Source organism: Neofelis nebulosa, chromosome 9 (assembly GCF_028018385.1).
Source record: "Neofelis nebulosa isolate mNeoNeb1 chromosome 9, mNeoNeb1.pri, whole genome shotgun sequence".
NCBI classification, from domain to species: Eukaryota; Metazoa; Chordata; class Mammalia; order Carnivora; family Felidae; genus Neofelis; species Neofelis nebulosa.
In genome coordinates, this window is record NC_080790.1 from 54,107,899 (window position 1) to 54,135,655 (window position 27,757).

Genomic DNA, 27,757 nt, shown 5'->3' on the forward strand with positions numbered 1-27,757 from the left:
GGCCTGCTTCTGTGCCTCAGATGCCTCAGGCCTGCTCCCTCCTCTCCTCTGAGAGTGCCCCTCCCCCAGGGGGTCTGTGGCTGCCCTTCATTTGGGTCTCTGCTCACCTCATCCCAGTGACCTTTCCAACTGTGCCATTTGCACAGTATTTACCCCTTACATGTATTTAACCTGTTGCCTTTTTTTTTTTTTTATAACAGTTATCACCACCTGGCAATTATACTTACTCCCTTACTCTCTTCCACTAGACTCTACACGACACGAGCAGCTGAACTTAGATTTGTTCATAACCTTATCTCCAGAAGTTACTTGGCATATAGTAGGACTTCAAATGTGTGTGTGTCTCTCTAAAATGAGTGGTAATAACTTCTTAGGTTTATTTAGGGAGACTTATAGTTTGCTCTCACATACATTCTCTTGCTTGCTTCATAACAACCATGATAGAAATAGTATTAGCTGTACTTTGCAGATGAGAAACAAGCCCAAAGAGGTTTAAAGGTTTGTCCAAGGTCAGACATCTAAATAGTCCCTGAGCTCTTCTGACCCCCAGGTCCAATGTGGTTGCCGCGCACCAGGCTCTGTGTTAAGTGTGCTGGTGGTGACGAAGGGCAGCGGCCAGCTTGATCTTGGAGGTTTCCACGGGTGTTACAAGTCACAGGGACAGACTGAGAAGGCGCAGAGGGTGTGGCTGCTGCTGAGGTGGCTGCTGCTAAGCGAGTTCACCTTCGCAGTCTCATGATCCTCCCAGCAAACCTGCAGAGCCACCGGAGCAGGGCTTATGGTTCTTACCTGCATTAGTATTTCTTTGATATCGATAAGACTTTCCCCTACATTGGTATTTCTGGCTTTAGGTCCACTTTTGTACACACCTTTACTTTTTAACTGCTTTTCCTGCAAATACAGTCTTGTGCAATGTTATCTTTATGGGAAGGTTGATAACGGTATAACTGCTGAGTGCTGCCACTCTGGAGCTAACCAGAAATACAAACCGAGTTTTTTAGGTGAGGGGGATAAAAACAAGACAAAAACCCTTATGTGCCTCATCGTTATTCTGTCTTTTGTCTACTCAGTTTTCCTTCCCGCTGACCCCCTCACCCCCACCCCCACTGCCTCTGGCCCAACCCAGTGATTTTGGTCCCTGGAACTACCTCATTTGTATTTTGATGTGAACTCACTTAACAGTGTTTTAGAATGTACAATCTAGCATTAGAAGAATAGAAACTAATTTGGGAAGGGACTGAACACATATAATGGGAGATGCATGGTTTCACGTGAGACCAGGAAGGAAGATCACTGCTAATGGATACTGAATAAGGGATGGAAGGGTATCTGGTGTATGTAAAATACTTGACTGGGTATTGCAGGAGACACACAGGCATAGTGTAATTATAGACCAGAAGTTGGCAAACTTCTGCAAAGGACCAGATAGTAAATATTTTGGCTTGTCAGCCAGATAGTCTGTCACAACTACTCACCTCTGCCACTGGAGCTCAAAAGCAGCCATAGACTAGAGGATAAGTAACCAATGGGCATGGCTGTATTTGGACCAAAGGTCTTACTTTGGCAGCCCCTCCTATGGACAGTGAGTTCTGCAGATTTTGTAGGATAGCCATGGAAGGTTTTACTGAGGACTTGTGACTTGAGCAAAGCCCTAAAGAATGGCTACGATTTGACAGGTAGAGAATGACCAATTGAATAAAATGATAAACCAGGCGATACAGGGAATGTTTACGAGACACTGAGCAAAGCAGCCTAGCTAGTGGTTAGACACCTGGTTCCTCATTGACTAGATTCCTATTATGGGATATTTGTGAACATAAAGGACCAACGCAGCCCTGTCCTTAAGCTTGTATCCAGTACACTGGGCAAATGTAGTCATCATACCCACCTCAGTTGGTGGATACTTACGGGTGGGGACTGTGAGTAATTCATCTGCTTCCTACCCTGGCAGAAAGGTAATTACCTGCCTTTCTCTAGAATGAAATTGCCTAGGTTTGCTTCCCAGCTTCATCACTGTGAGTCTCACTCTCCACATCTGTAAAACAGGGATATTATTATATTATTATGAGGATAATCCATGTAAAGTGATGAGTACAGTAGTACTCGTAATAGTAGAAGCTCAGGAAATCGTAGCTGTTCTGTTTATAACCTCTAAAGTAGATTAGAAATATTAGTATTGTTTTGTCGGAATTATTTTAGATTCCTAAAGTGAGTATATGTTCAGGATAGCTTGACTGTTTTACTTTGTGTAAATAGGTTAAACTGATGAGTTTTTGAAAAGCTGTAGATGGTAGAAATATTTGCTTCCCTTAGCCTTGTCTCTGGAGAACAAGAGCGTATCCATGAGAGATGATAGCTGTAGTTCATACTGCCTTATGTGGCTAAAAATCCCAAGGTCAAAATTCTAGGTTAAAGTGATTGTAGGTTAGCAGTGCCCCAGGTGCAAAAGCATGTCCTTTCTGGAAGAACAATAGACTTTAAACTCAGGCCTCATAGGCTTCCCCCAGATGAATTCCAAGGAACATGAGTTAACAGCAACAGTAACAAAACCCCTCATAACAGTACCAGGAGTGAGACTCAGTAGGAGTAAGAGACAACAAATAAAAGAATCAGTTTGCAGCAAAGACTTTAGGTATTAGATTTAGCAGATACAAACTATAAACATTTTTATAATACATAATGTAATTTTTAGGAGAATTAAAGCAAGTATAGGTAGAAACGAGTATTGGAACAAGAGACTATCACAGTTGACTGGATTTTTGTTTGTTTGTTTTTTTAAAGAACCAATATGTGCAGTAATAGGGTCTGGGTATTTGGTGGCTCCCATCTTGCTTCTGACAGACACACATACACACAAACACAGTATTAAATGTGTTCCTCTTTTTTAACTTATACCATTCAACCAACATTTCTGTACCAAGCACAATGGTAGGCACTGGCAGAGAAGACTATAAACGCAATGAAGAGATGGTGCTTGTCTTTTTTTTTTTTTTTTTTTTTTTTACATTTATTTATTTTTTGAGAGACATAGAAAGACAGAGCACAAGTTGGCGAGGGGCAGAGAGAGAAGCGGACACAGAATCCGAAGCAGGCTCCAGGCTCTGAGCTGTCAGCACAGAGCCTGACGCAGGGCTCGAACTCACAAACCGTGAGATCATGACCTGAGCCGAAGTCAGACGCCCAACCCGACTGAGCCACCCAGGTGGGTGGCTGAGCCGCCCCGAGATGGTGTTTGTCTTTAAGGAGCCGATAGTAGACTCTGGCCTTTGTTTTCCGAAGGTGATCAGTCTTTGGAAGGCTGAAGACAAAAGACAATGGAGACTATAGACTTACTGGCCCAACGAGATTTTTTGGCCGCCATTTTACTGCCCACGCATAGCTAGGTCTGTCCTCCAACATACCGGTCAACGCAATTCACCTAGACCAAAAATGACTCAGTACATCCTGAGTACAGAAGTGCGCACTATTTTGGAGTTATTCTTGCACTGGCATACTCCTTTGATACCAGAGATTTCTGTAGATTCTGGTCTTTGTAAGCTCCCTTCTACCTGGAACTGCTAACTCACTGTCCAAAGAATTCATCTACAGAAAGATAAGGTAATACTTCAACAGGAAAACTGGACATTTGCCCACAAGCCTTTAATCACTTTGAGAAGTAATTAAAATACAGCAAATGTTTATTAATTCTGGAAATTCTAACTTAGTGTAGTAAAGAAATTGATATATGCACGTATAAGACTCCAGTGAAATCACTGACGTCAGGAAGAATGAAGTACTGAAGGGCCATGGGGAAAGAGTGACATTTGTCTGAGTGGGTGCTTGAGGAAGGCTTCAAAGAAGAGGTGGCATCTGAACTGGAGTTCGGAAGATGAATGGGATATTGATAGTTGGCTAAGGGGGTGGAGGTCATAGAGCGTATTCTAGATGGAGAGAAAAGCATGAAAAAAGATACAGAGACTTAAAAGTATTAGGACTGTTTCTGCCAAGGTGAGAAATGTAGCTGGAAATCTAGGTAAGTGGGACTCATTTCCCCAGTGTGGACTTTCCTCTATTTACCCCCTCTACTCTCATTTTACCCTGTTACTGTGCTTTTCTTTTTGTTCACTTGGGATGACCCCTGGCGAGATACTTGGTGGGGAAGAACTTTCCAGTGCATATTAGTGGGATTATCAGAAATAGAATATTTATGTGACTATGAACCAGATTTTCATATGCATTACTAAATAATATCTTGGATCGGGTGGTTGGGGAATGTTTTTCAGGTTGAAAATATCCTCTTGCATGACCGAGGCCACTACGTCCTGTGTGACTTTGGAAGCGCCACCAACAAATTTCAGAATCCACAAACTGAGGGAGTCAATGCAGTAGAAGATGAGATTAAGAAGTAAGCCTTTCCTCCTCTCTTGGAGTTTCGTCCATTTGCAGATCAGCAACATTACTCTCAGCTTCTGGATGAGAAGGTCAGGGTGGAAAGACCAGGGTGCTAGTCATGGCCCCCCTTGTCTCAGAGCATCGTGTTGGGCAGTGGGATTGTTTGATTTTAAGAGGAGGCTGTGGAAGTGGTTTGCAAGTGTTGGTCAATAGCGTAAAATGAAGGAATCATACAGCGCTTTATCAATGGACCAGTGGTCACTGTACATAGATATTTTGACTTAAGTCACACAGCCCTTAAAAAGCTGAATGGTACACAAACCATAGAGGTACTGTGATGTTTTTAAGCGGAATCACAACAACTATGACATTATCACTCAGTTGGATGTGCTTTTCACTGAACCCTGCATTGCTGTGTATTCCTTCTTGCTCCTAAGGAGGTCACCAATCTAATGGAATTAATGGTAAGTAGGAATGTGAAGTCTCTACAGATACTGAATCACTGACTGCCATGAGAAAAAGCTTCTTTAAATTTCTGGCTCCAGTTAAGAACCTGACCCATTTTCCCCTATTGTCAAGAATGTTAGATTTTTCACAGGCCATAATACTACTAATAATCCAGAAGTCTAGTATGCACGCCTGTATCCTGACCCTCAGTCTCCTTTCCTGCATCACTCTTGGCAGCCAAGCCTGGGGTGGGAAGACTTCCGGTCCAAGGCTCTGGTGGACACCTAGAGCACGGTGCCCTGTGGGCTTTAGAGACTCAAGCAGCATAAGTCACATGCTTGACCACACCAAGACGCTCTTTGAAGCGGAGCTTGTACTCCTCTTTCCTTGAGCCAGAGATAAGGGGAAAACTCTTGTTTCATTCCTCTTCCGGCAGCAGAGATTCGTCCACCTCCCACTTCAGCTGTTCTTTCCGCTGTTGTGCAGTGTCTCAGCCAGCATTACACATCAGCATTGAGCCACACTTAAGGAAATTACTATATTTAAAAACAAATCAGCAAGACATGATATCGAACAGTAAGGATTTGCAGAAGAAGATTTTTTCATTTGAGGACCCAAGAAAAGTTGCTTTTAGAGTTTATTTAAGTGCCTTAGCGTCTGGGTTGCCACACGCTCTCAGATAGAAGGGCTGCTTCTAAAGGGCCATGGGTGTGTACCCAGGACAGCTTTTCATTTTATCTACACTACTATTTCCTACTCTCTTCTGCAGATTGCTCTCAGGGAACTAGACTTTATTAATATAGACATGAGTGTATTTAAAAAGTATTTCTGCTACCCCTGGTTTTTAACGATAGCATTGACATATTTAACAAAAACCAAATCTCTTGATTGTAGATACACAACGCTGTCCTATCGAGCACCAGAAATGGTCAACCTGTACAGTGGCAAAATCATCACTACGAAGGCAGACATTTGGGTAGGTGTCAACTAACCTATCCGCATCTCAGATACCAGCAGTCTTGACTGTAAATTCCCAAGTCTAATCCAGGCAGTGCCATAGCAAGCGTGGCCACTGTACCATATCACTGTCTCCCTATCTCTCAGAGTTATTCTTGGGGTGACCTGCCACTGCTCCGTGAAGCATGTCAAAGGAAATTATTTCAGAGCTCTGTGAAAATTATTCAGGTGACCTGCCCGTTATTTAGGTGGTTTTCATATATGTGTTACTAGTTCCTAAGAGCAAAATAACTGAAATACTTGTTCTTTTTCGGAACACCATTTGGTAACACTGGTAGAAATATCGTAACTCAGCAGCTAAATAGTGGTGCCGAGTTCTAAATTCAGGTTTCTTCTAATAGGTTAATAGTACATAGCTTTTATATCTGCTAGTAAGCGTGGATGATGCCAGTATGTCTCAGTAGACCCATTTGCAGTTATGGTAAATAAACCACTCGTAGCAATCTGCTTTATTTTTTTTAGGCTCTTGGATGTTTGTTGTATAAATTATGCTACTTCACTTTGCCATTTGGAGAGAGTCAGGTGGCAATTTGTGACGGAAACTTCACAATTCCTGATAACTCTCGATATTCCCAAGACATGCACTGCCTAATTAGTAAGTATCTCAAGTTTCTGGTTTCATATTTTTATCTCCAATCTCTAGGAATGAACTGGGGGGACAAAGGGATTAGATCCCAGGAGTGATGGGTTGGATGCAAAGATAGATAAGTCGATAATAGTGGGTCACTCAAAGATAATACCACAGTGTCTAGTTAGAGCGGTAGGTCTTTTTGCTAGAAATCTAAGCTCTCTTAGGCTTGAGCAGAAATCCTAACAGTGCTTTGAGCAGTACAGTACCGCTCTGTTCTCTTGCAGTCAGTATGAAAGAGTCCAGCTGACTCCTATCAAGTGATAAGAAATTCATCTCTGCAAAACTGGAAGCAACTCAAATTGAAATGATTGCTGTGCGTTGGCTGGAGTGAATACATAATTAAGACTGTATAACTCTGTGGGACTAGGTTTTTTTTCTCTCTTTAGGTTAATCCCTGGATTTTGATAACAAGCATTTAAGCTCAACGCTTTGTTTAAAATGTTTTGTAAGATTCCCCACTCTTTTGCATCGTCACAGCAAGCATATGTACTAATTCATTAACCAGATGGCAGAACAAGCAATCTTTGCACAAGCCCTTGTGCGCAAATGTGAAAGAGATATTTTGTCATCTTTTTGCATTGGTCAAGGGATTCAGCATCTGAATTTTAACCGTTATAAATCTTGAGTGACCCAGTTTGGGTCCTGGGTGGGGCTGTACTGAAGAAAACAGAAGCAAATGTCGGGTGGAGCACCTGACATTTGTTGAGGGCCTACTTGTACCTTATTTAATTCTTCAAGTCTTATGTAGTAAATATAATTATCCCCGTTATACAAATGAGGAAACTGAGGCTGAGACAGTATAGGTAACTTACCCAAGTTAACATAGTTACAGCTTTTCTCAAAACAAACAAACAAACAAACAAACAAAAAACCCCCAAAATAAAAACATAGTTACAGCTTTGAGATGACTACCTATTCCACTGTGCCAATTTTATCAATCAACTTCTTCTGTTTATTAACCAAAAAAAGGAGGGAGAGGGTATTTAAACAAATGGACTATGGCATTTAATGGTTGTTGAATTGTTTTCAGAGGTAAAGCATTAGAGTAGTCCCTCCCTATCCGTGGTTTGGCCTTCCACGGTTTTAGTTACCCGCAGTTGACTGCAGTAGGAAGCAGATGGTCCTTCTTTTGACATCTAGTCAGAAAGGTCAGTAGTAACCTAATGTTACGTCACTGTGCCTGTGTCATTCACCTCATTTCATCTCACCACGTAGGCATGTTGTGCTCTCACATTGTCACAAGAAGGGTGAGTTCAGTATAATGAGATGTTTTGAGAGAGAGAGAGGCCACATTCACATAACTTTTATTCCAGCATATTGTTAAAATGGCTCTACTTTATTATTGTAGTTAATCTCTGACTGTACCTAACTTATAAATTGAGCTTTGTCATAGGTGTGTATGTAGAAGAGAAAATATAGTATATATGGGACTCAGTACTATCCGCAGTTTCAGGCGTCCACTGGGGGTCTTGGACCGTGTCCCCCATGGATAAGGAGGGACTACTGTTCTAGAATTGCAGCTTCATAAATGAAGGTTGGAAGGAGATAGGTAAGAAAATGGCAAAATTTGATGCTAGAATGGTAGGATAATTTTGTAATACATTTTTTTTTTCACATTTGGACAGCACGTTCATACTGGGAAAAGCAAGTCTTTGACACTGACATCTTTCCAAGCTCTGACCTATTTCACTTTACAAACTACTTGAAGATTCCATGGTCTCTCTAACGTCACAGTTCTAAAATTTATTGTGATTGCCCATTTACTCCCAATACACAGTTCCCCCTCTGTTTTCAGTTTCTATCAGTGGTGTCACCATTCAAGCCTGGATAACTGAAGTTTAAAGTTTAGATCTGGCTCATAAGACAGAGTAAAGAGTCAGCCATTTTCTAAGCAGCATTCTTTCTTTGGAGTTTCTCCTGGTCCCATCCCATTCTCTGTTCCCATCACTGTCACCACGGTATATAGAGACTTGGCCAACTCATGCCTGTACTGGTGGACTGGCCAGCTGTCTCCCTCCTCCCTCAGTCATCCGAGCACCGCTTCACCATGAGATTAGTCTTACAGAATGCCACCCTGTCGGGTCCCTATTAGTAAACGTCATGATTTGCCAGTGGTCCTACAGTAGGGCCCAGCTTCTCAGCGTGGCATTTCAGACCCTTCATACTCTGGTTCCCCACCCCCACCCACCCGGCCTTATTTCCCTGTGTTCCCTGACAAGGAAATCTGTTCTGTCCTTCTGGCACCTGCATTTCCTCACAACAGGGCACTCTTTTGCCTTTCTTCAAGTCTGTTTTTGCCCAGACAGACTGTTCTCTCATCGAGAATATCTTTTTCTCCTCTTTCCCCTGACTGACTAAACTCTTTAGTGCCTTCAAAGCCCAGCCCAAACCCTGCTTCTTCTGTAAGTCCTCCGCAAGACTGCAGCCTCATCAGTCTTGCCTGCACTTGGTGTTCAAACCATTCATTTGATTCCTTCAACAGTAAATTGCCTTGCATTGTTGTTGGTGTGTATCCATGTGTCTGTCTCTGTGTCTTCAGAAAGGTTTTTTCCTGGGGATTTTTCCAGCTTCAGGGCAAAAGCTTAAAGGACCTGGAAATAAACAAGTGTTCTATAGATCATGTAAAAGTAGAGATGTGTTTATTATTTTGTAATTTCTTTTAGAATGGAAACCAGTTAATATCTCCAACAAAGGAATAATAAGTCAGTTCTTAAATTTTTTTCTCTTTTTTTTAAATATGAAATTTATTGTCAAATTTGTTTCTATACAACACCCAGTGCTCATCCCAACAGGTGCCCTCCTCGATGCCCATCACCCACCCTCCCCTCCCTCCCACCCCCCATCAACCCTCAGTTTGTTCTCAGTTTTTAAGAGTCTCTTATGGTTTGGCTGTCTCCCTCTCTAACTATTTTTTTTTCCTTCCCCTCCCCCATGGTCTTCTGTTAAGTTTCTCAGGATCCACATAAGAGTGAAAACATATGGTATCTGTCTTTCTCTGTATGACTTATTTCACTTAGCATAACACTCTCCAGTTCCATCCACGTTGCTACAAAAGGCCACATTTCATTCTTTCTCATTGCCACGTAGTATTCCATTGTGTATATATCAGGGAAATACAAATCAAAACCACACTGAGATACCACCTCATGCCAGTCAGAGTGGCTAAAATGAACAAATCAGGAGACTGTAGATGCTGGAGAGGATGTGGAGAAACGGGAACCCTCTTGCACTGTTGGTGGGAATGCAAACTCCACTCTGGAAAACAGTGTGGAGGTTCCTCAAAAAATTAAAAATAGATTTACCCTGTGACCCAGCAATAGCACTGCTGGGAATTTACCCAAGGGATACAGGAGTGCTGATGCATAGGGGCACTTGTACCCCAATGTCTATAGTCAGTTCTTAAAGTTTGAGTTTTGAAGGGCACCTGACTGGCTCATTCAGTGGAACATGAGATTCTTGATCTCAGGGTTGTGAGTTCTAGCCCCACGTAAGGAGTAGAGATTACTAAAAGAAGAAGAAGAAGAGGAGGAGGAGGAAGAGGAAGAAGAAAAGAAAGTGAAAAAAAACCCACTGAGTTTTGATTATAATTATCAAGGATAATCATTTGTTTAGCAAGATATCATGAACTAAGGAAGGCAGAAGCAAGACTCCATAACTTCCTAGGTACCAGAATATGAAGGTGGTAACTTTCATATTGAGAGTTTGTTTGAGTCCCTGTTGCACAAGTCACAGAAGGGTACAGTTCAGAAATTTTGTTACTTTCTTGTGGATGTTACAAATGTTCGGGAAGTTATAGCTTTCATTTCTGAGAGGGGAGGAAAAGAGCTAATTATACTGTCTGACTTTTATGAGAAATAAAAATGAAAATAACATTTGGTAACAGAAATTATACTTCCTAGCTAATATAATAAGTATTAGAATATTATTAAGTAAATTCACATATGTTTGCCTTAGGGTATATGTTGGAACCAGACCCTGACAAAAGGCCAGATATTTACCAGGTGTCCTACTTCTCATTCAAACTACTCAAGAAAGAATGCCCAATTCCTAATGTACAGGTATGTGAAAGATGCTTTTTAGGGGAAGTAAACATTATCAAATTGTTGTTTAAAATTCCTGAGGTGTTAACCAGCTGCTTAACAATTATAGATGTCCTTTGTTTTATCTGATAGGAGGTGTTCAAGCAAAGCTAAGTATGAAGCAATTACTCTAAAGAGAACCCAATTTTCCCATAGAATTTAACTATGGCAATTTAAACTAAGGCAGTTACACCAAAAAAAAAAAAAAAAAAAAAAAAAAAAAAAGAGAGAGAGAGAGAAAGCTCCCTCAGGACTGAGTTGAACACTTTGGGTGAAGATTGACCAACTTATTGTCTTGTCAACTTCCTCAGTTCACTAAGATCCAAGTGCCTACTGTATTTACCTAGCAGTGGTAAGGCAGGCTGGTTTCCTGAGGCAGGCCTCTGGACTTGCCCACATACCTACTGGAACGCAAGCCTCTTGTCCCTTGTCCCTTTTCTCCTTTATTGCAGCAGAACTTTCTTGATTCTGCTTCTGCTGTCTGCCACCTATAACACACTCCTTTTCCACCACCCTCCCCACACACATCAGGCCATAGGAATGTTTTCTACACTTTAGTAATCCTAAGCTCTACACTCAGCAGCTTTCAGAGTACAGTGCTTGCAAACACCCTTTTTATGGTCTTAGCATATTTTTCATGTCATATTGTGATCCAGCTCCCTTGAACATCTTACTAATGGCTGCCGTAATAAATAAGTTCTAATCTGAAATTATCTTCTCAGTTTTCCCAATAGTGTACTTTTGATGTCACTGTGGGGGCTTGAGGGTGCTGATAAAGAACACTCCTCTTTCACTCCCACATTTGGAATCAGATGTGGGAATCATTCAGACGGAACTCAGAATATTGGCTTTATTACTAATAAGATTGAGTCAGAGAACGTAGCTTGACCAGTCAGGCTCCCTAACATTGGATCCACATGACTGAGCTGGGAGTGCCTGATTCTGGAGAGAAGGCTCTACCCTAAAGGAGGGAGCGCACAGGTGAGCCAGGCAAGCTCACTTTTTTCTCCTGGTCCTATCAGTCAAATAAGTTATGCTCCTCTCTTGGGAGAGGAATGTTTGGAGAGTGGAAGAGAAGCAAGGAGAGATATTCTAGCAGAAATTCTCCCCACCTGGAAACATGAAGGAAAGGGGCAGTCCCTCCTAAAAGCCTAAATATGTACTATTGCTAGTATTCCATTTGTTGGGTTTCCAGATTAAAATGAGGAATCCTGTACAGGAACCCAACATGGCCTTGTTTTTCTTTTGCTGTCCTCCTTCCCCATTCATAAAGTTAAATAACCTGAAACATAATTGAAAGCATTCAGACTGGTAACCAGTTTTTAAAAAGTCAGCTGCATGAGACACCTGGGTGGCTCAGTTGGTTAAGTGTCCGACTTCAGCTCAGGTCATGAACTTGCGGTTCATGAGTTTGAGCCCCGCATCAGGCTCTGTGCTCACAGCTCAGAGCCTAGAGCCTGCTTCAGATTCTGTCTCCCTCTCTCTCTGCCCCTCCCCTGCTCACACTGTCTCTCTCTTTCTCAAATAAATAAACATTAAAAAAAAAAGAAAAAACTTCACAAGTCTCAGGCCATTTGGTTCTCAGCAGTGCTACGCAGTTGTCATGTGGTCAGGGACAATAGGACTCCCTTGAGAGCTGGTATTAGGTGGCCGGCGCAGAATCCAGCTGGGAGGAGTTCTACTGGCCTTGTGGGTTGAGGGGTGCCTCACGCACCGTGAGAGGCACTGGCTCAGCAACCGGATGGGTCGTAGCCGTAGTTTTCTCCCAGCGTTCAAGCAGAAGACAGAGTGAACCCTGGCTGGGTGCACTGATGGTTAGCGCTGACTTCTCTAAGGTCTAGCTGATAGCTTAAATGCTAACACAGGTTACAGACATCTCTTTCCCATTCCTTTCGTAACATCACCTCTAAGCTGTGCACAAGGAAGCGAAGGGTCCAGAAGGTTGGGAGGAGGCAGGGGTGGAGTGTGCTGCACACAGGCTGCTCTGTACTCCTCTCCGATATGCTGCCTCCCTGAGTGGGGCTGAGTCTGGTGCGATCTACCTTTGGTTGACTTCCCTTCCCTCTAATAGACATCAGGGTCTGGAAGCCCCTCTGGAACACCCTGACATGTATTTCCATCGGCCCAGTCATACTGGTTATTCTTTTATAAAGAAATCTGCAGTGTCCTTTTCTGGTTTCCTTTCAATTTTCTAGAACTCTCCCATTCCTGCAAAGCTTCCTGAACCAGTGAAAGCCAGTGAGGCAGCTGCAAAAAAGACCCAGCCAAAGGCCAGGTAAGAAGTGCCTGCCTGAGCATGCACATGTCCTGCACCCGCTGCCACAGTGGCAAGGGAAGGTGCCTTGTGACTGTTACACTGCTGCGGCCCGAGGCCACACAGAGCAGGAGAGCAAGTTCTGTCTCTTCTAGGCAGAAACTGTTCTGTGGGAGTGCAGGGAGGAACATAGTGAAACACAGTGATAGACATTTGAAAGAGAATCAAGAACTCCGCAGCTGTTTCTTTTGCTTGGGAAGAGGCACAGGGGCATTTAGAGATGAGGCAACAGCAGACTTTAAATGCTGCTAGTACCAGAGGGTCCTAGACGTGTGTCCTGACCCTCGTGTAGCCTGCTTCGCCACCCTAGTCCTTCACCTCCCCTTCTTTCTTACTTCCTGTGGCCCTGGCCATATCAGGAGGGTGCAGGTTAAGGCACTGACTCCATGAACAACAGCAGGAGAGCTTGTGGAGCTTAGTTAATCACATACCATGGGGTGTGGGGTCTTTGAAGAAACAAATGCCAAGAGAGGATTGAAGAAGCTAGGATTTCATTTGGCTGTGAGAGAAATTAGGGAGGGAGCCACACAAGGCTGGGAGAATCATCGGAAGGCAATGGAAGTCGAGACCAGAGAGAGGAAGGAAGATTGGGTGGAAGTGACCTAGAAACTGCCACACAATTTAAAGAAGGTTCACCAAAGGTGTCCGCGAATCCTCAAGCCAAGGTCAGCTACCAGAGGAGTCCCGGTGTTCCAGAAACAGGCCAACTTTAATATCCCTGTGACTGGGGTGCGAAGGCTGGCAGCCTGTGGGAAGCATGGCCTCAGAGCGAACATGGCAGTGGATTTCAGGAGCACAGCAGCTGGGGCACATGGTCTTTGCACCCCTTACATGTTGAAGGTCTGCAGGGCATATCCTCATGGCTGCCATGCTTCCAAATGGCAAATGCTGAGGGTAGTCGAGGAGATGTTTTATGCCTTTTTTTTTCTACCGTGTTTCTATGCCAAGGAAACATTACCAGCAAACTATCAACAGGGTACCTTACATGGGAATATGTGAATTTTCATAGAAGAGTAAAATAATTTCTACATTTTAAAACATTCTTAAATATTCATAGAATAAATATAAATGCTGATGTGGCTCTAAAATACTTCTTTTTAACAAACTTAGCAAACTATATCCATGTTGTTATTTTGTAGTCTTTCTTACCTAACTCTGCCATGCTCACCTCTGGAAATTTCTTTGGGGGCTGATTTGTTTAGCTGAGCATTTGGGTTTATGGGCATGTTTCACCAGGCCCAAATATGGTGGGTACTGAGGCTAAGCAAGGATCCATTCCCGCAAAGCCCACACATTTATAGCAGTGACAGTAACCTACCATTTGAGTGGTGCTCTGAGTGTAAAATGGAGAAAATAACACCTGCATCATATGGCAGATGTGAACAGCAAATGCATCAGTCCCGTGAAACTGTTCTATAAGCTGTAGAGTGCCCAAGCTGTTGGTTTGTATGGATTCAGTAATGCTGCGAGAATACACAGACCTTACAGCCAAGAGATTTGGGTGATCTATAATTTACAATGATTTCATTTGTGTTCTCATATTTACTCCCCAGTCCCGAGAGGTGAGTTTTTCTTTCTAACTCTAGTTTTGAAGTAACCACTCTTCACTGAGGCATCATGTGTACCAGACCATACCAAGTTCTTTATATAAATAAGATGACTTTATTTTCCTTGAAATGAATCTATGAGTTATTGTTGTTGTTCTCATTTTACAGATGAGGAAACAGACTCCGAATTATAAGTTGCCCAAGGCAGTTAATCAATGTGGTTAGTAAGAAACCCAGAACTTCAGCATCCATACTCTGCTCTGTACGTTAAGCGATTTGTTCACAAGCACATAGATAGGACAACGTAGAGCCAGAGCTCCTGGCCTCAGGGTCTGTATTTTTTCACAGCACATTGAAGTCATATAGACTAACATTTTGAGTACTCTACAGTTCCTAAGAACAGGCTTACAGTCATTGATGCATTTGATGTTCACATCTGCCTCATGATGTATTATTTTCTCGTTTTTACACATAAGGGACCCAAGGCAAGAAGAAGTAAAATGACATACCTATTATTGCACAGTTAATGGGGAGCTAAACTCAAATATAGTTTTGTTTGACTCCAAATCCCTTTATCTCTAGGATGTTACCCTTAAGAGAAATCCATCCAGTGTGGAGGTTCTTAGTATTTGGTTTCTATAGAAATCTCTTTGACTCTCTCACCCTTGGCTGTATTTTTCTTACACCTTTTTCCTCTTCTCCAAATCCGTCCCGTTTTCCCTCCTACCCTTCCCCAGGTTACAGCCTCCCTAAATAAAATAGCTTTTATATTATCAGTTCTCTACCCCGCACAAGAACATCCTTCTAGCAGGATTTCAGAGGAAAAGCCTCAGGGTCCACAATGGAGATATGTCATAGGGAAGGACATGGGGCTGGCTGCTTTGCTTCCTGCTTTGCATTTCATGGAGGCTGTGCCAGACATATTTTGGAAATATTAATGAAGCTTTTTTGGCCTTAACTTTAGTTATACTCTAAAGTGCTTTTTCAAAAGACAACTACTGTGATGTACCCGGGTGGCTAGTTGATTGAATGTCTGAGTCTTGATTTTGGCTCAGGTCATGATCCCAGGGTTGTGGGATCAAGCTCTGCATTGGAGTGCTGAGCATGGAGCCTGCTTAAGATTTTCTCTCTCTCTCTCTCTCTCTCTCTCTCTCTCTCTCTCTCTCTCTCTCTCTTCCCCTCTCCCCTGCTCATGCTCTCTCTCTAAAATATTCTTGGAGGGGCACCTGGGTGGCTCAGTCAGTTAAGCATCCGACTTCGGCTCAGGTGATGATCTCATAGTTCATGGGTTTGAGCCCCATGTCAGGCTCTGTGCTGATAGCTCAGAGCCTAGAGCCTGCTTCAGATTCTGTGTCTCCCTCTCTCTCTGCCCCTCCCCTGCTCACTCTGTCTCTCTCTCTCTCTCTAAAATAAATAAACTTTAAAAAAATTTTTAAAAATAAAATAAAAATGTTTTTAACTTAAAATATGTTAAAAAAAAAAAAGTCAACTAATCTGATCTGAGTTAGGTAGTAGCCAGCTGCCTGGACTGCTCTAAATGAATGGAAGTTACCATCTGAACTTTAGCATCATCATAAGGAGCAAGTAGACCATACAGCAGTCCTCCCTGTATTAATTTGGATTAGATTTGGCTGTGAGTTAAAGAAAGTCCAAAATGATAGTGGGTCATATAAGATAGATATTTACCTTTTCTTTCAAGTAAGCAAAGTCTGGAGGTAAGTAGTCCATGCCACCTCTATGATTGTGGCCGTGACCTCACAGACCAAGATGATGGCATCCCTGCTCCAAGCAACAGGATGAAGGAACAGCCAAAGAAGAAGAGAGACAAATGGCATACACGACTTATTTCTTAAGGTTTCTAGAAATTACCATGTAACAATCTGGTTTCCCATGTAAGGCCAAAACTTAGATGCATTGGCCACACCTGATTATAAGAGAGGCTAGGCAATGTGATTTTTACTCTGTGGCGCAGTGCCCAGCTAAAAAAAATTTTAATTGAAATATATTTGACATATAACATTGTATAAATTTAATGTGTACAAGAGCTAAGCATTTTATTACCCTGGAAAGAAGAAGAACACGTGTATTGGAGGAAATAGATATGTGTCATATTCCCCAAATCCTTTATCTTAAACTATTTACTTATTCCTTTTATTTTTTTTTTTTTTTTTTTTAATGTTTTTTTTTTTTTTTTTTTTAATTTATTTTTGGGACAGAGAGAGACAGAGCATGAACGGGGGAGGGGCAGAGAGAGAGGGAGACACAGAATCGGAAACAGGCTCCAGGCTCCGAGCCATCAGCCCAGAGCCTGACGCGGGGCTCGAACTCACGGACCGCGAGATCGTGACCTGGCTGAAGTCGGACGCTTAACCGACTGCGCCACCCAGGCGCCCCTTACTTATTCCTTTTAGTTGCCTTATTGGATTCACTCATTTGCATGCTTTTTATTGTAGAGAGACTATTTTGACATGGTGTTAGAAGGGTCCCAAGGTCAGATTAGCTAGAGAAACATTGTATTCTGTATAGTGCTGTCTTCGAAGTTCTGCATACACATTCACAGGTGAAAAGTTCTTCTGGAAAGAAGTCTGCTTGGTATATTTTGAACAGTGTGTTAAAACTTATTTCCCACCAAACCTTTCTTCATAACATCTTGTAACACATAATACCCTGTGGAACACCCTTTGGCAGATGTCGGTTAAGCAGATCTGGAAGATTTGGATAGGTGTGGATGGGAAAGCCAATCAATCTATCAAGTACTCTGTCTACCCCTCCCCCACTTTCCCACACTTTAACACGAATCTGTTTTCTCCCCTTTCCATTCCTAGACTGACAGATCCCATTCCCACAACAGAGACTTCAATTGCACCACGTCAGAGGCCTAAGGCTGGGCAGACTCAGCCAAACCCAGGAATCCTTCCCATCCAGCCAGCTTTGACACCTCGAAAGAGGGCCACAGTTCAGCCCCTGCCCCAGGTTGCAGGTCAGTAACTAGGTTGGTTTGAAATTTGTTACACCTCTTTGTTATCCTGGACATTACACAAGTCTTGGGAAGCCTACTCTTGCTTCAGGAATGGAATTCAGAGGCACAAAAGAAATAATGATTTGCCTTCAGGAACAAGAGGTGAGCTCCCATTGAAATTATATGGCAAGTGGCTGTCCAAAGGAGAATCCTCTCACTGAATTTGGTGGGGGACCTCCATGACCACTGAAGCCTGATAACTCATTTTTTCTAGTCTTGGTCCTGATTTTGTGGCTTGGTCCATTCATCCCATGCCTTCCTTTTTATTTCCTATATTTCTCTTTGCTTTTAAAGAAACAAGACTCTCCTCTTTTTGACAGAGGAATTGTTTCTTTAATGTTCTGTCTCTTAAAGTATCTGTTACTACTCTGTTTTGGTATTCTGGTTCTAATAAGATAACTTAGTTTAGAGGATCTAAATTATCAAGTAACTGAACTTAGTCATTACTTCCCCTATTAGGAAGCTGTTTTTGATGAATTTGGTAGTTATCTGCTTATAGCCAGGCATCTAGACTGGGGTTGCATAACTTACACGTAAAACATCAAAGAATGCTTTTGTCCTAAAGCATGCCAGTAAGTGCAAAGATCATGTTTGTGTGCAGGGGCATCTTACTGAACCTTGTTTTGAAAAATATGAAGCACATAGTTTAGCAAGAAGAAGTGTGAAGACAGGAGCATGTGGATCTTGGGGCTGTTGGTCCACTTATCACCCCCCTCTTTATTGCTTTGGCAAGAGAAAGCAAGCCGTTTTCGTCTGGAAGAATTTGGGGCCTTTATATGGAGTTTATTCTCATTACAGGATCCAGCAATCAGCCTGGCCTTTTAGCCAGTGTTCCCCAACCCAAAACCCAGCCCCAACCCAGCCAGCCTCTACCGCAGTCTCAGCCCAAGCAGCCACAGGCTCCACCCACCCCACAGCAGACGCCTCCCACTCCAGCCCAGGCTCTGCCCACTCCAGCCCAGGCCACCCCCCAGCACCAGCAGCAACTCTTCCTCAAGCAGCAACAGCAGCCACAGCCACAGCAGCAGCAGCCACCGCCATCTTCCCAGCAGCCTGCAGGCACGTTTTACCAGCAGCAGCAGCAGCAGCAGCAGCAGCAGGCTCAGCAGGCTCAACAGGTAAGCTGTTCACAGTCTTCTTTTGCTTGGCATATCTGAGACAGTGCTGCGAAAAGGCCCAGTAGGTACAGGCATCTTCCTTGAGAAGCCCTGGGAAGGCAGAGAGCCACTAGACATGACATCATTGCTTCTCCCAGAGGTAAATACTAGAAAACACTGAGTAGTGGAGCCGTCACTGGGACACTCACACCTCTTTCTCTTCACCTGGATGGAGGAACCTCAGCAAGGGAGATATTTCTTGAGAGACAGAGAGAGAGAGAGAGAGTGAGTGTGAGAGAGTGCACAAGCAAAAGAGCATGAGCAGGGAAGGGGCAGAGAGAGAGGGAGACAGAGGATCCAAAGCAGGCTCTGCACTGTCAGCACAGAGCCTGATGTGGGGCTCGAACTCACAAACCTCGAGACCATGACCTGAGCTGAAGTCCGACACTTAACTGACTGAGCCACCCAGGTGCCCCTCAAGGGAAATATATATATATATATATATATATATATATATATATATTTTTTTTTTTTTTCCAATATATGAAATTTATTGTCAAATTGGTTTCCATACAACACCCAGTGCTCATCCCAAAAGGTGCCCTCCTCAATACCCATCACCCACCCTCCCCTCCCTCCCACCCCCCATCAACCCTCAGTTTGTTCTCAGTTTTTAACAGTCTCTTATGCTTTGGCTCTCTCCCACTCTAACCTCTTTTTTTTTTTTTCTCCTTCCCCTCCCCCATGGGTTTCTGTTAAGTTTCTCAGGTTCCACATAAGAGTGAAACCATATGGTATCTGTCTTTCTCTGTATGGCTTATTTCACTTAGCATCACACTCTCCAGTTCCATCCACGTTGCTACAAAAGGCCATGTTTCATTCTTTCTCATTGCCATGTAGTACTCCATTGTGTATATAAACCACAATTTCTTTATCCATTCATCAGTTGATGGACATTTAGGCTCTTTCCATAATTTGGCTATTGTTGAGAGTGCTGCTATAAACACTAGGGTACAAGTGCCCCTATGCATCAATACTTCTGTATCCCTTGGGTAAATTCCTAGCAGTGCTACTGCTGGGTCATAGGGTAGGTCTGTTTTTAATTTTCTGAGGAACCTCCACACTGCTTTCCAGAGCGGCTGCACCAATTTGCATTCCCACCAACAGTGCAAGAGGGTTCCCGTTTCTCCACATCCTCTCCAGCATCTATGATCTCCTGATTTGTTCATTTTGGCCGCTCTGACTGGCGTGAGGTGATATCTGAGCGTGGTTTTGATTTGTATTTAAGGGAAATATATTTTTAAGGACTCTTCTCTCTTCTTTTTCTAATACAACTGCATCATTACCATACTAAAATAATTTCTTATTATTATAAAATATCCAGTAACATTTAACTCTTCCTGATGTCTCATGATTTAAGTTGGTTTGTTAGACTCAGGATCCAAACAACGTCCACCACATGTTATATCAGTTGTGATATATCTTTTTTCTATCATTATCTTTTCATATATCTTTTCTACATTTTTTTACTATGAGCATATTCATTTCATAATGATTGACGTATCTTTTAAGTCTCCTTTTATTCACATATGCCATCTCCCTCCCTCTTTTTTTCCCCCCTCTGCCATTCAGTTTTTTGAAGAAACTGGGTCATTTGCCCTGTAGTATTTTCCATCTCTGGATTTGGCTGATGCATCTGTGTGGTCACTTAATATGTTCCTCCATCCTCTGTGTAAACTGGTAATTTTTTGAGGCTTGCTCCATATTTGACTCAGTTGACTCATTCTTTGTTCTTCTGGTTGTATCACATCAGGAGGCGTATAAAGTCTGGTTGTCTTCTCTTTTATTAAGATTAAGATCAGTCAGTGAGTTTGGTGTCTGTCTGATCCATTCGTTTAATGCCCCTGATCAGTTTCGCATCCACTGCTGATCATTTCCGAAGTCCATTAACTCCTTAGGGACGGCAACATGGTGGTATGCTAACCTTCCCCCTCTTCCCTGAGGGGCTGGAATTTTTCTGGGAAGAATTTTTCTCAACTACTTGATGATGCTGAAGTACTGTTTATACGGAAAAGGTAGAAAAAATGCTTGATTCTTTTCCCCTGTGTTTACCAGTTTTCAGAATGGGTTTGTTCCTAGTGTCATCTGATGGTGAACCAAGAGGTTTCTGTTCTGTCTTAGCATCATCATGAACTCAGGGATTTTAACATATTTGATATATTTCCATGCATTGCCATTTTAAACATTTTATTTTGATGCTTGAATTGCCCCAGCTTTGGCCAGTGGAAGTCTCTTCAGATTGACTCCTGGGTCCTTTGGTGGTGACCCAGCTGTCTTTAATGGTTTCCTTGCTATTTAGTGTAACAAGCCCTTCCAGGGTCACTCTGCCCTTGACCTCGACCTGGATTTCTCTGAAGGAGCTCCATTTCCTTTTAATGGAAATCGTATTTAGAGACCACAATCTTGTTACTAAAGATATTTATTTGCTAATAGGTTGGTTATTGTTTTTAAGCCTTTTCAGTGGATACTTGGGAAATGTATTTTGTTCGTTTTGTTCTGTTAATAGAATATACACCATGAATCCATGGTATTAAGATTTCTTTGCCTTTTTCATTCTTAGGATGTTTAGCTCATTATTTTCTGCAGAGTTTGGCTATAAATTTGATACACAGGTTTATTTGTTTCATTTTGCTTTTGATTTATAGTTATTGCTGAATTTTGGTTTAATTTTGTTTCATTAAAATATGAAACAGTAACAGAATTTCAAAGTTAAATCTACAGAATTCTGTCCCCTCCATCCTGTAATAGAGAGAGAGAGCTCTCATTCCTGTTTACAACTTGAGAGTATTCCCTTTTAAAGACACATAGCATGGTTTATTCAACCAGTCCCCTGTTGATATACATTTGGTTGTTTCCAGCATTTTGCAGTTATAAACAGGCAGCTATTTATTGACATCTGAGCTTCTTTGCTAACCCTTTACCTTTGCCCCAGGAGGCAAACAGTGTCCTTTCAGTTAACTCTACAACTAAGTAACAGTGTTTGGGAAGTTCAAAGACAAGATCTTGACTTTTGTTAACCAGTAGGCCCTTGTTTGACCTCTGTGCGTGTATGCTTATTCTGTGCGTGCGTGCGTGCGTGCGTGCGTGAGTGTGTGTGTGTGGGGGGGGGGGCACACAGTGTTTAGCAGTGCAGAGTAGAGGGATGGATAAGAAGTATCTGTATCCTGAGGCAGGGAGAATATAACTTGAAACAATTAGTTATCAGTGTAAGATCAATTATCCGTAAGTGCGGTAGAGTGTACTGAACATTTTGAATGTTTCAAGGTGGAAGAGTTAGTAAGATAGAGCTGTCGGGACATAATTTTCAGAAGGGCTTGGAAGGACTCTATTAGCTGGGCTAGGATTTAGGTCATTCTTTTCGGTGTCATCGCTGCTTCATCCTGTTCACGAAGCATTTTGATCGTGGCTGCTCCCAAATCCCTTTATAAGCGGGATTACCTCTGTGATTGGGAGATGATTTATTAGCTTCTGTTACACTCCAGCATGGGGAGTCACAAGCTGCACAGTCAAATGGAAGCCCTCAGGCTCGCCGTAGAAACCCACCCGGAAGCCAGTGTGCAGTGCAGGAGGCAGCACCGTGCAGTGGATGCAGCCTGGCAGTGGAAGGTGCCGCCGGGTCCATTGTGATGCCCCAAGGTTCCCCTCGTGAGTTGTCAGGCCAAGCTAAAAGACTTCTGCCCACCTTGCCTTTGGCCTCGGACTGGGCTTAGTTGTGACTGAGACATTTGTGTCTTGTGGAACATTGTTCAGAGACGGGCTTTCTTCACCTCCCGCTTTCTTGCCGCTCCCCCTGCTTAGTTTCAGGCAGTACACCCCGCAGCCCAGCAACCAGCAATTGCCCAGTTCCCCGTGGTGTCCCAAGGAGGCTCTCAACAGCAGCTGATACAGAACTTCTACCAGCAACAGCAGCAGCAGCAGCAGCAGCAGCAGCAGCAGCTGGCCACGACCCTGCATCAGCAGCAGCTGCTGACTCAGCAGGCCGCCTTGCAGCAGAAGAGTGCTGTGGCAGCAGCACAGCAGCCCCAGACACAGCCGGCCGCAGCCCCACAGCCACCACCGGCCCAGGAGCCAGCGGTAAGAGCAGAAGAGCACACAGTGAGGGCGGGCGAGAAGGTGGAAACCCGGCGGGAGGCTGGGGCGGGGCCTCTGTTTACGCTGGGCCTCTTCCCCATTCTTATAGTTTAAATATTTGATTTTTTTTTCTTGATATTTTCCAAGGTCATGATGAAGTATTCTGTAGAAGATAGAGGTTCTAAAAAAGATGATCCTAGGCCACTGATGAAGTGAACATTTTTATTTGTAATTCTGAAATTAGACTGGCAGAAAGAGTTGCTTGCTGTCTCTATCAGTGCCACTGATGAGCAGTCAAGGGCCTGGGTAGGATTAGGGCTAACCCCTTTCCCTTCAAGGGCCAGTTTGGCCATCGTGACCTTTTCAATCTCTGGAGGTTAGTGTGGGCTCCCAGCTTTACCCTGAGTCCTGAGGGTGCTTTATTTAGTCTTTGTCTTGGATGACATTACCAGCCACCTCATTGAAGTCTACTGTGCAGCCACCTTCGGGGGCCTCCTTGCTGGGACTGTTGACCGCGGCCTAACCCTCTGGGTCTCTAGGCATCTGAGTACTGTTTGAGCCGCCTTGTCATGCTAGAAACTGGGCATGTCCACTTCTAGATCCTGCCTGACTATAGCATCAGAACCCCTGCCTCCTCTCCTGATTGATCTGTACAGCTTTGGCATTTTCAGGCACATGGTGTTTGGCCTCTACTAAGTGCTCTTAATTCTGTACCCACGTATTTCTGAGTGATAGTGAAGAAAATATCACAGTGATAGAAAAAAGGCACTTTAGGTATCCAGCCAATAGAGTATCACGGCTACTCTCTTATTCCCAGGGAAGTCCAGCTACTAGACAAATGAAAGAAAAGTAAGAAGTCATCTTTCTGAGGATTGGTTTCTAATAGAGTCTTGTCGCCCATCTCAAACCAAAAAAAAAACTTTATTCCTTCAAAAGGAAGCAGTACCGTAAATAGATTGTCTTCTTTGAGCCTCAGCTAAGTGTGTGTTCACTGTCTTTACACCTTCGTTTCTAAAACAGCACAGTCTTCCTGCAGGCGTGTGGTAGACAGCCACTCTCTGTGTTTTTAACAAGACCTAAAGTTCCTTTTGTTAATGGAAAAAGGGTTTTTAAAAAATTATTATATGATGTAGGTAGTTGAGATATTAATTGTCTAGTCTAATCCCCTTGTTTAATGGAATTGGAAACTAGGCCCAGGCCAGCAAGGGATTACTCAAGACACACAGACTGACAACAGCAGAGCAAGGGAAGGAACCAAAGAATCCTGATCTGCGTTCAAGGATAATAACAAAGATGCTCATCCAGGGGGATGAAATGATCAACAGCCATTGACTACACTTCTTATAAGGTTCCCCCTTGCTGTCCCTCTTTTGGGAATGAAATTATTAACCTTCTCCATGTTCCTTGGCTGAAAGCATACTTTGAGCACTTGGCTTGAGAGTATTCTGTTGAGGGGACGAAGAAGGAACGGGAGCAGAGCATGCTTCTAGCCAGGAGCCAGAGAGCTTTCCAAATTTGCCTTTCTCCAGTGACCCTTGGCAGGACTTCCCTGGAGAAGCAAGTGAGTGCATGTAAAAGATTATTGCCTTAAAGCAATAATCTGCAAAGGGAAAATGGCAGCCTAACGTAGATACTTTATTGCAGTCTTATTAGTAATAGCCAAAAGAATGAAAGTCACCTAATTGTTCAAGAACCCAACTGTGCAGCCATTAAAAATCATGGTTATAAAGTCTGTACAACAGTACGAACGCACTCATGAGGTAATGTTGAGATTGTGGGGAAAGTATGTACTTGACAAGAGACTTAAATATAAGATACCAAGAAGATAAGAAGAGTTGTATTAGAATACAGTACTAATTGTGGAATGGAAGTTGGAGTGTTTTTCCCCCTTTTGTATGTATTCTTGCGTTCCTAGATCTGACTGTACTCCTTGTATAATTACATATTTTGTTCTTTAAAAAAATCTTTAGCAAGACCGACATCTGAGTCTGAGTCTGCTTTACTTCCCCTCCCACCGTGGTTTGTGTGTTCCTCCTCCCGCTTCCTAATCTTTGGCGGAGACATGATGGTGAAGAAAAAAGTCCTGAGCCTAGTAAGGAGACAAGGATTCTGTCCCCAGTTGACCTTGTGACCTTGAACAAGCAAGCACATAGCCTTAGGGTGCCTTGGTCTCGGTTCCTTTGAAGTGTGGGAGTTGGAATCTGTGCTCTCCAAGGTCCCTTTGACTCTCACATTCTTAGATTTGAAATGGCAATAAAACTTTCTGCCTGGGATGCTTGGGTGGCTCAGTCAGTTGCTCCTGAGCAGCTGGGATTGAGCCCCGTGTTGGGCTCTGTGCTGAGCGTGGAGCCTGCTTAGGATTCTTTCTCTCTCTCTCTCTCTCTCTCTCTCTCTCTCTCTCTCTCTCTCTCTCTCTCTCTCTCCCCTGCTCACTTGTACACTCTCTAAAATTAAAAAACAAAATAAGACAAAAAAAAAACCTGTCTGCCTGACATGGTTGTTGGGAGGAGTAGCTGAATGGGTTGGAGTCATTTTATATTCATAGATTGCTGTGATAGGTAAGGTGTCCTGACGATAGAAGCTCTGTTCTTCAGTGTGCTGCTTACAGGGATAGGTAAGAGGAAGGGACAGTGTTCTCCAGGGAGTCTGGACTCTTCAAAATAAAGAGACTCAACAGTTAAGTATACCTTTCTCAAAGCAATGAATTATCTTAACCTCCAAAAAATAAGCTAATCCAGTTCTGTTTGTAAAGCCATTCTGGTCTCCGTGGGTACTGGCTTAAGGTTGGCTGTTGCAGGCACATCCTGAACCCCTGAAGGAAGTTTTGGAGCCAGAGCTCTGGTCTTTACAGGGCATTCTGCTTCTCCCTCAGAGGTGCCTCAGCTGTTTTACCCTCTGACCTTCGTTTGACTGATGTTTGAGCTTTATATTGTCATCCATTCAATTGGTGGGTGATTGTGTACTCAAACGTGCACATCACCTACCTCAGTAAAATTCAGACTCTGAATCAATATAAGGACAGAAAGTCCCAGGCTGCTCAGCATCCTGACCCAAGTAGCTGGACCCTCTGGTTCCCTTTCCCTCTCAGGACCTACCTTCGAAGACACAGAATGTGAAAACTGATCTATAGCATGGACGGGGCATCTTAATCTGAGATGAGGGACCAGAGGGAAGCGATAGTGAAATACCTGGGGCCTTCAAGATTCTAAATAATTCTGTCTCTGGACTGACAAAATTAAAGGGTTAGGTGACCTTGTTAATACTATTTTTTGTTCCTCTTATTGATAATAGCACTTTGTAGATTGTGACTTAGGCTTCAAGTGTAACCAAGTGGCCACAAAGATGTTCCTATTGGCTTTTCTGTGGTGATGGTTTGTTCTGCCTCCTGAAAATGGCCCAAATCTCAAGACTCCTTGTGTTATTAGATCAATTATCATCAAGCGCTTTTCAAATTTTTTATTTCTTACTAATATTATCTACCTGGTTCTTCAGTGCCTTTTCCAAACTGAAGGGTGGAACAGGTTAACCCCACTACCCCGATGCTGTACACATTTTCTCAGGGGAGGCACAGAAATAGAATCGTGTAGACCCACCTTATCAATGAAATAAAGAGGCTTAAGAACAAAATGAACAAAAAAAGCACTACCATTTATGAATCACAGTGGAATCCTAACGTATTCCTAACCAGTAGTCTGAGCTATATCAGAGTCGGGGGTCTCTTAGCAGGAATTATTCAGCTCAAATGTGTTTTAGCGGGAGGTGTGCCGTCATTGGCTTCTGACCGTGGTGGTAGATTGTTTAAAACATGCACGCTCTTTGGAGGCATTCTGAATGAGTTCCTTTGTGACCTTGGAAGCTGAAAGTGGTCCTGTAGGATACATTCTCGATTTTTGGAGTTAGAAATAGCTTCTGCAGTCTTATGCTCTGGACTGTATGCATGATTAGTCTGGATAACATTGCTGATGAACACTGAAATTTACATAGAAGCATCAGATAAATAGCATGTTGGTATCAGTCCCAGAGTTAAAGCTCAGATTGTCAAAAACTGGGTTTCTTTCTTTCTGGTTGTCATTGGTAAATTCAGCCATTTGAATCCCATAGTAGCTCTCATGTGGTATTTTTTATTATGCTTGTCTGTTTATTTGTTTTTCCTCCCCCCCCCCACTTTTGGGGGGGGGGTTGGGGAACACTTATCATTTTTCTTCCTAGCAGATTCAAGCCCCGGTAAGACAACAGCCAAAGGTTCAAACAACCCCACCTCCTGCCGTCCAGGGACAGAAACTCGGATCTCTCACTCCTCCATCATCCCCCAAGACCCAGCGTGCTGGGCACAGGCGGATTCTCAGTGACGTAACCCATAGTGCGGTCTTCGGGGTCCCTGCCAGCAAATCAACCCAGCTGCTCCAGGCAGCTGCAGCTGAGGCCAGCCTCAATAAGTCCAAGTATGCGGTGCTTCCTCTTTATCTTTCTTACTGCTGTGGGCCAGGGCTGCTGTGTGCCAGGGCTGTGTAATTCTTGGCATCTGCGTGTCGATGTGTGTAGATGGACATATAATGGTAGGTGTCTGTGTTTGTTAAGAAACTGAATTTGCCTGTAGTACGTAGACCATACTGATCTTAAGGAATAATTTCACATTTGCTTGACTGTTTCTATTCTCTCACCCATTTCATGTTCCACAGAGTATTTTTTAAACTTGTAGTCTGACCAAATCCCCATGCTGAAAATCTCTCATTTGGCTCCCCATTGCCTGTGGGTAATATCTGAACTCATTGGTTAACAGACCAAAGGCTGTTGTATCACATTGGTGGACTTGTCACTCTCCATCATCGCGAGCACTTTGTTCATCCTGTGCCCTCTCCCCAGACTGCCACTACCCTCCTTGTCCACCTAGGAAATGCTTATTTTTTCATCAAGATCCATGCAGAGATGACCTTTTCTTTGACCTCTTGGTATCATATATAAGTTTGTCTCAACCTTTTTTGAGCATGCATCACATCGTATCATCATTATTTGTTTGTATATCCAGCTGATCTAGCCTGTAAATTCCTCCAAGACGAGGACCGTGTCTTAACCTTTGTAAATCCAGTGACTGGCTTTGTGCCTG

The 27,757-nt window shown here is 43.1% G+C and overlaps 1 protein-coding gene across 15 annotated transcripts in view; it reads left to right on the forward strand.

Moving 5' to 3' along the window:
- The window catches only part of AAK1 (AP2 associated kinase 1), a 167,030-nt gene that overhangs the window by 101,732 nt on the left and 37,541 nt on the right, over positions 1 to 27,757 (forward strand). For 9 of the 15 annotated variants that reach the window (XM_058683825.1, XM_058683830.1, XM_058683832.1 and 6 more), the window contains exons 6-14: positions 4,263 to 4,384; positions 5,713 to 5,794; positions 6,298 to 6,430; positions 10,421 to 10,524; positions 12,741 to 12,820; positions 17,232 to 17,386; positions 18,224 to 18,543; positions 22,381 to 22,656; positions 26,863 to 27,105. In XM_058683825.1, coding sequence (XP_058539808.1) covers positions 4,263 to 4,384; positions 5,713 to 5,794; positions 6,298 to 6,430; positions 10,421 to 10,524; positions 12,741 to 12,820; positions 17,232 to 17,386; positions 18,224 to 18,543; positions 22,381 to 22,656; positions 26,863 to 27,105 — 1,515 coding nt within the window. The remainder of the gene's footprint in view (positions 1 to 4,262; positions 4,385 to 5,712; positions 5,795 to 6,297; positions 6,431 to 10,420; positions 10,525 to 12,740; positions 12,821 to 17,231; positions 17,387 to 18,223; positions 18,544 to 22,380; positions 22,657 to 26,862; positions 27,106 to 27,757) is intronic. The other 6 variants (XM_058683827.1, XM_058683838.1, XM_058683828.1 and 3 more) reach the window with 4 other exon arrangements.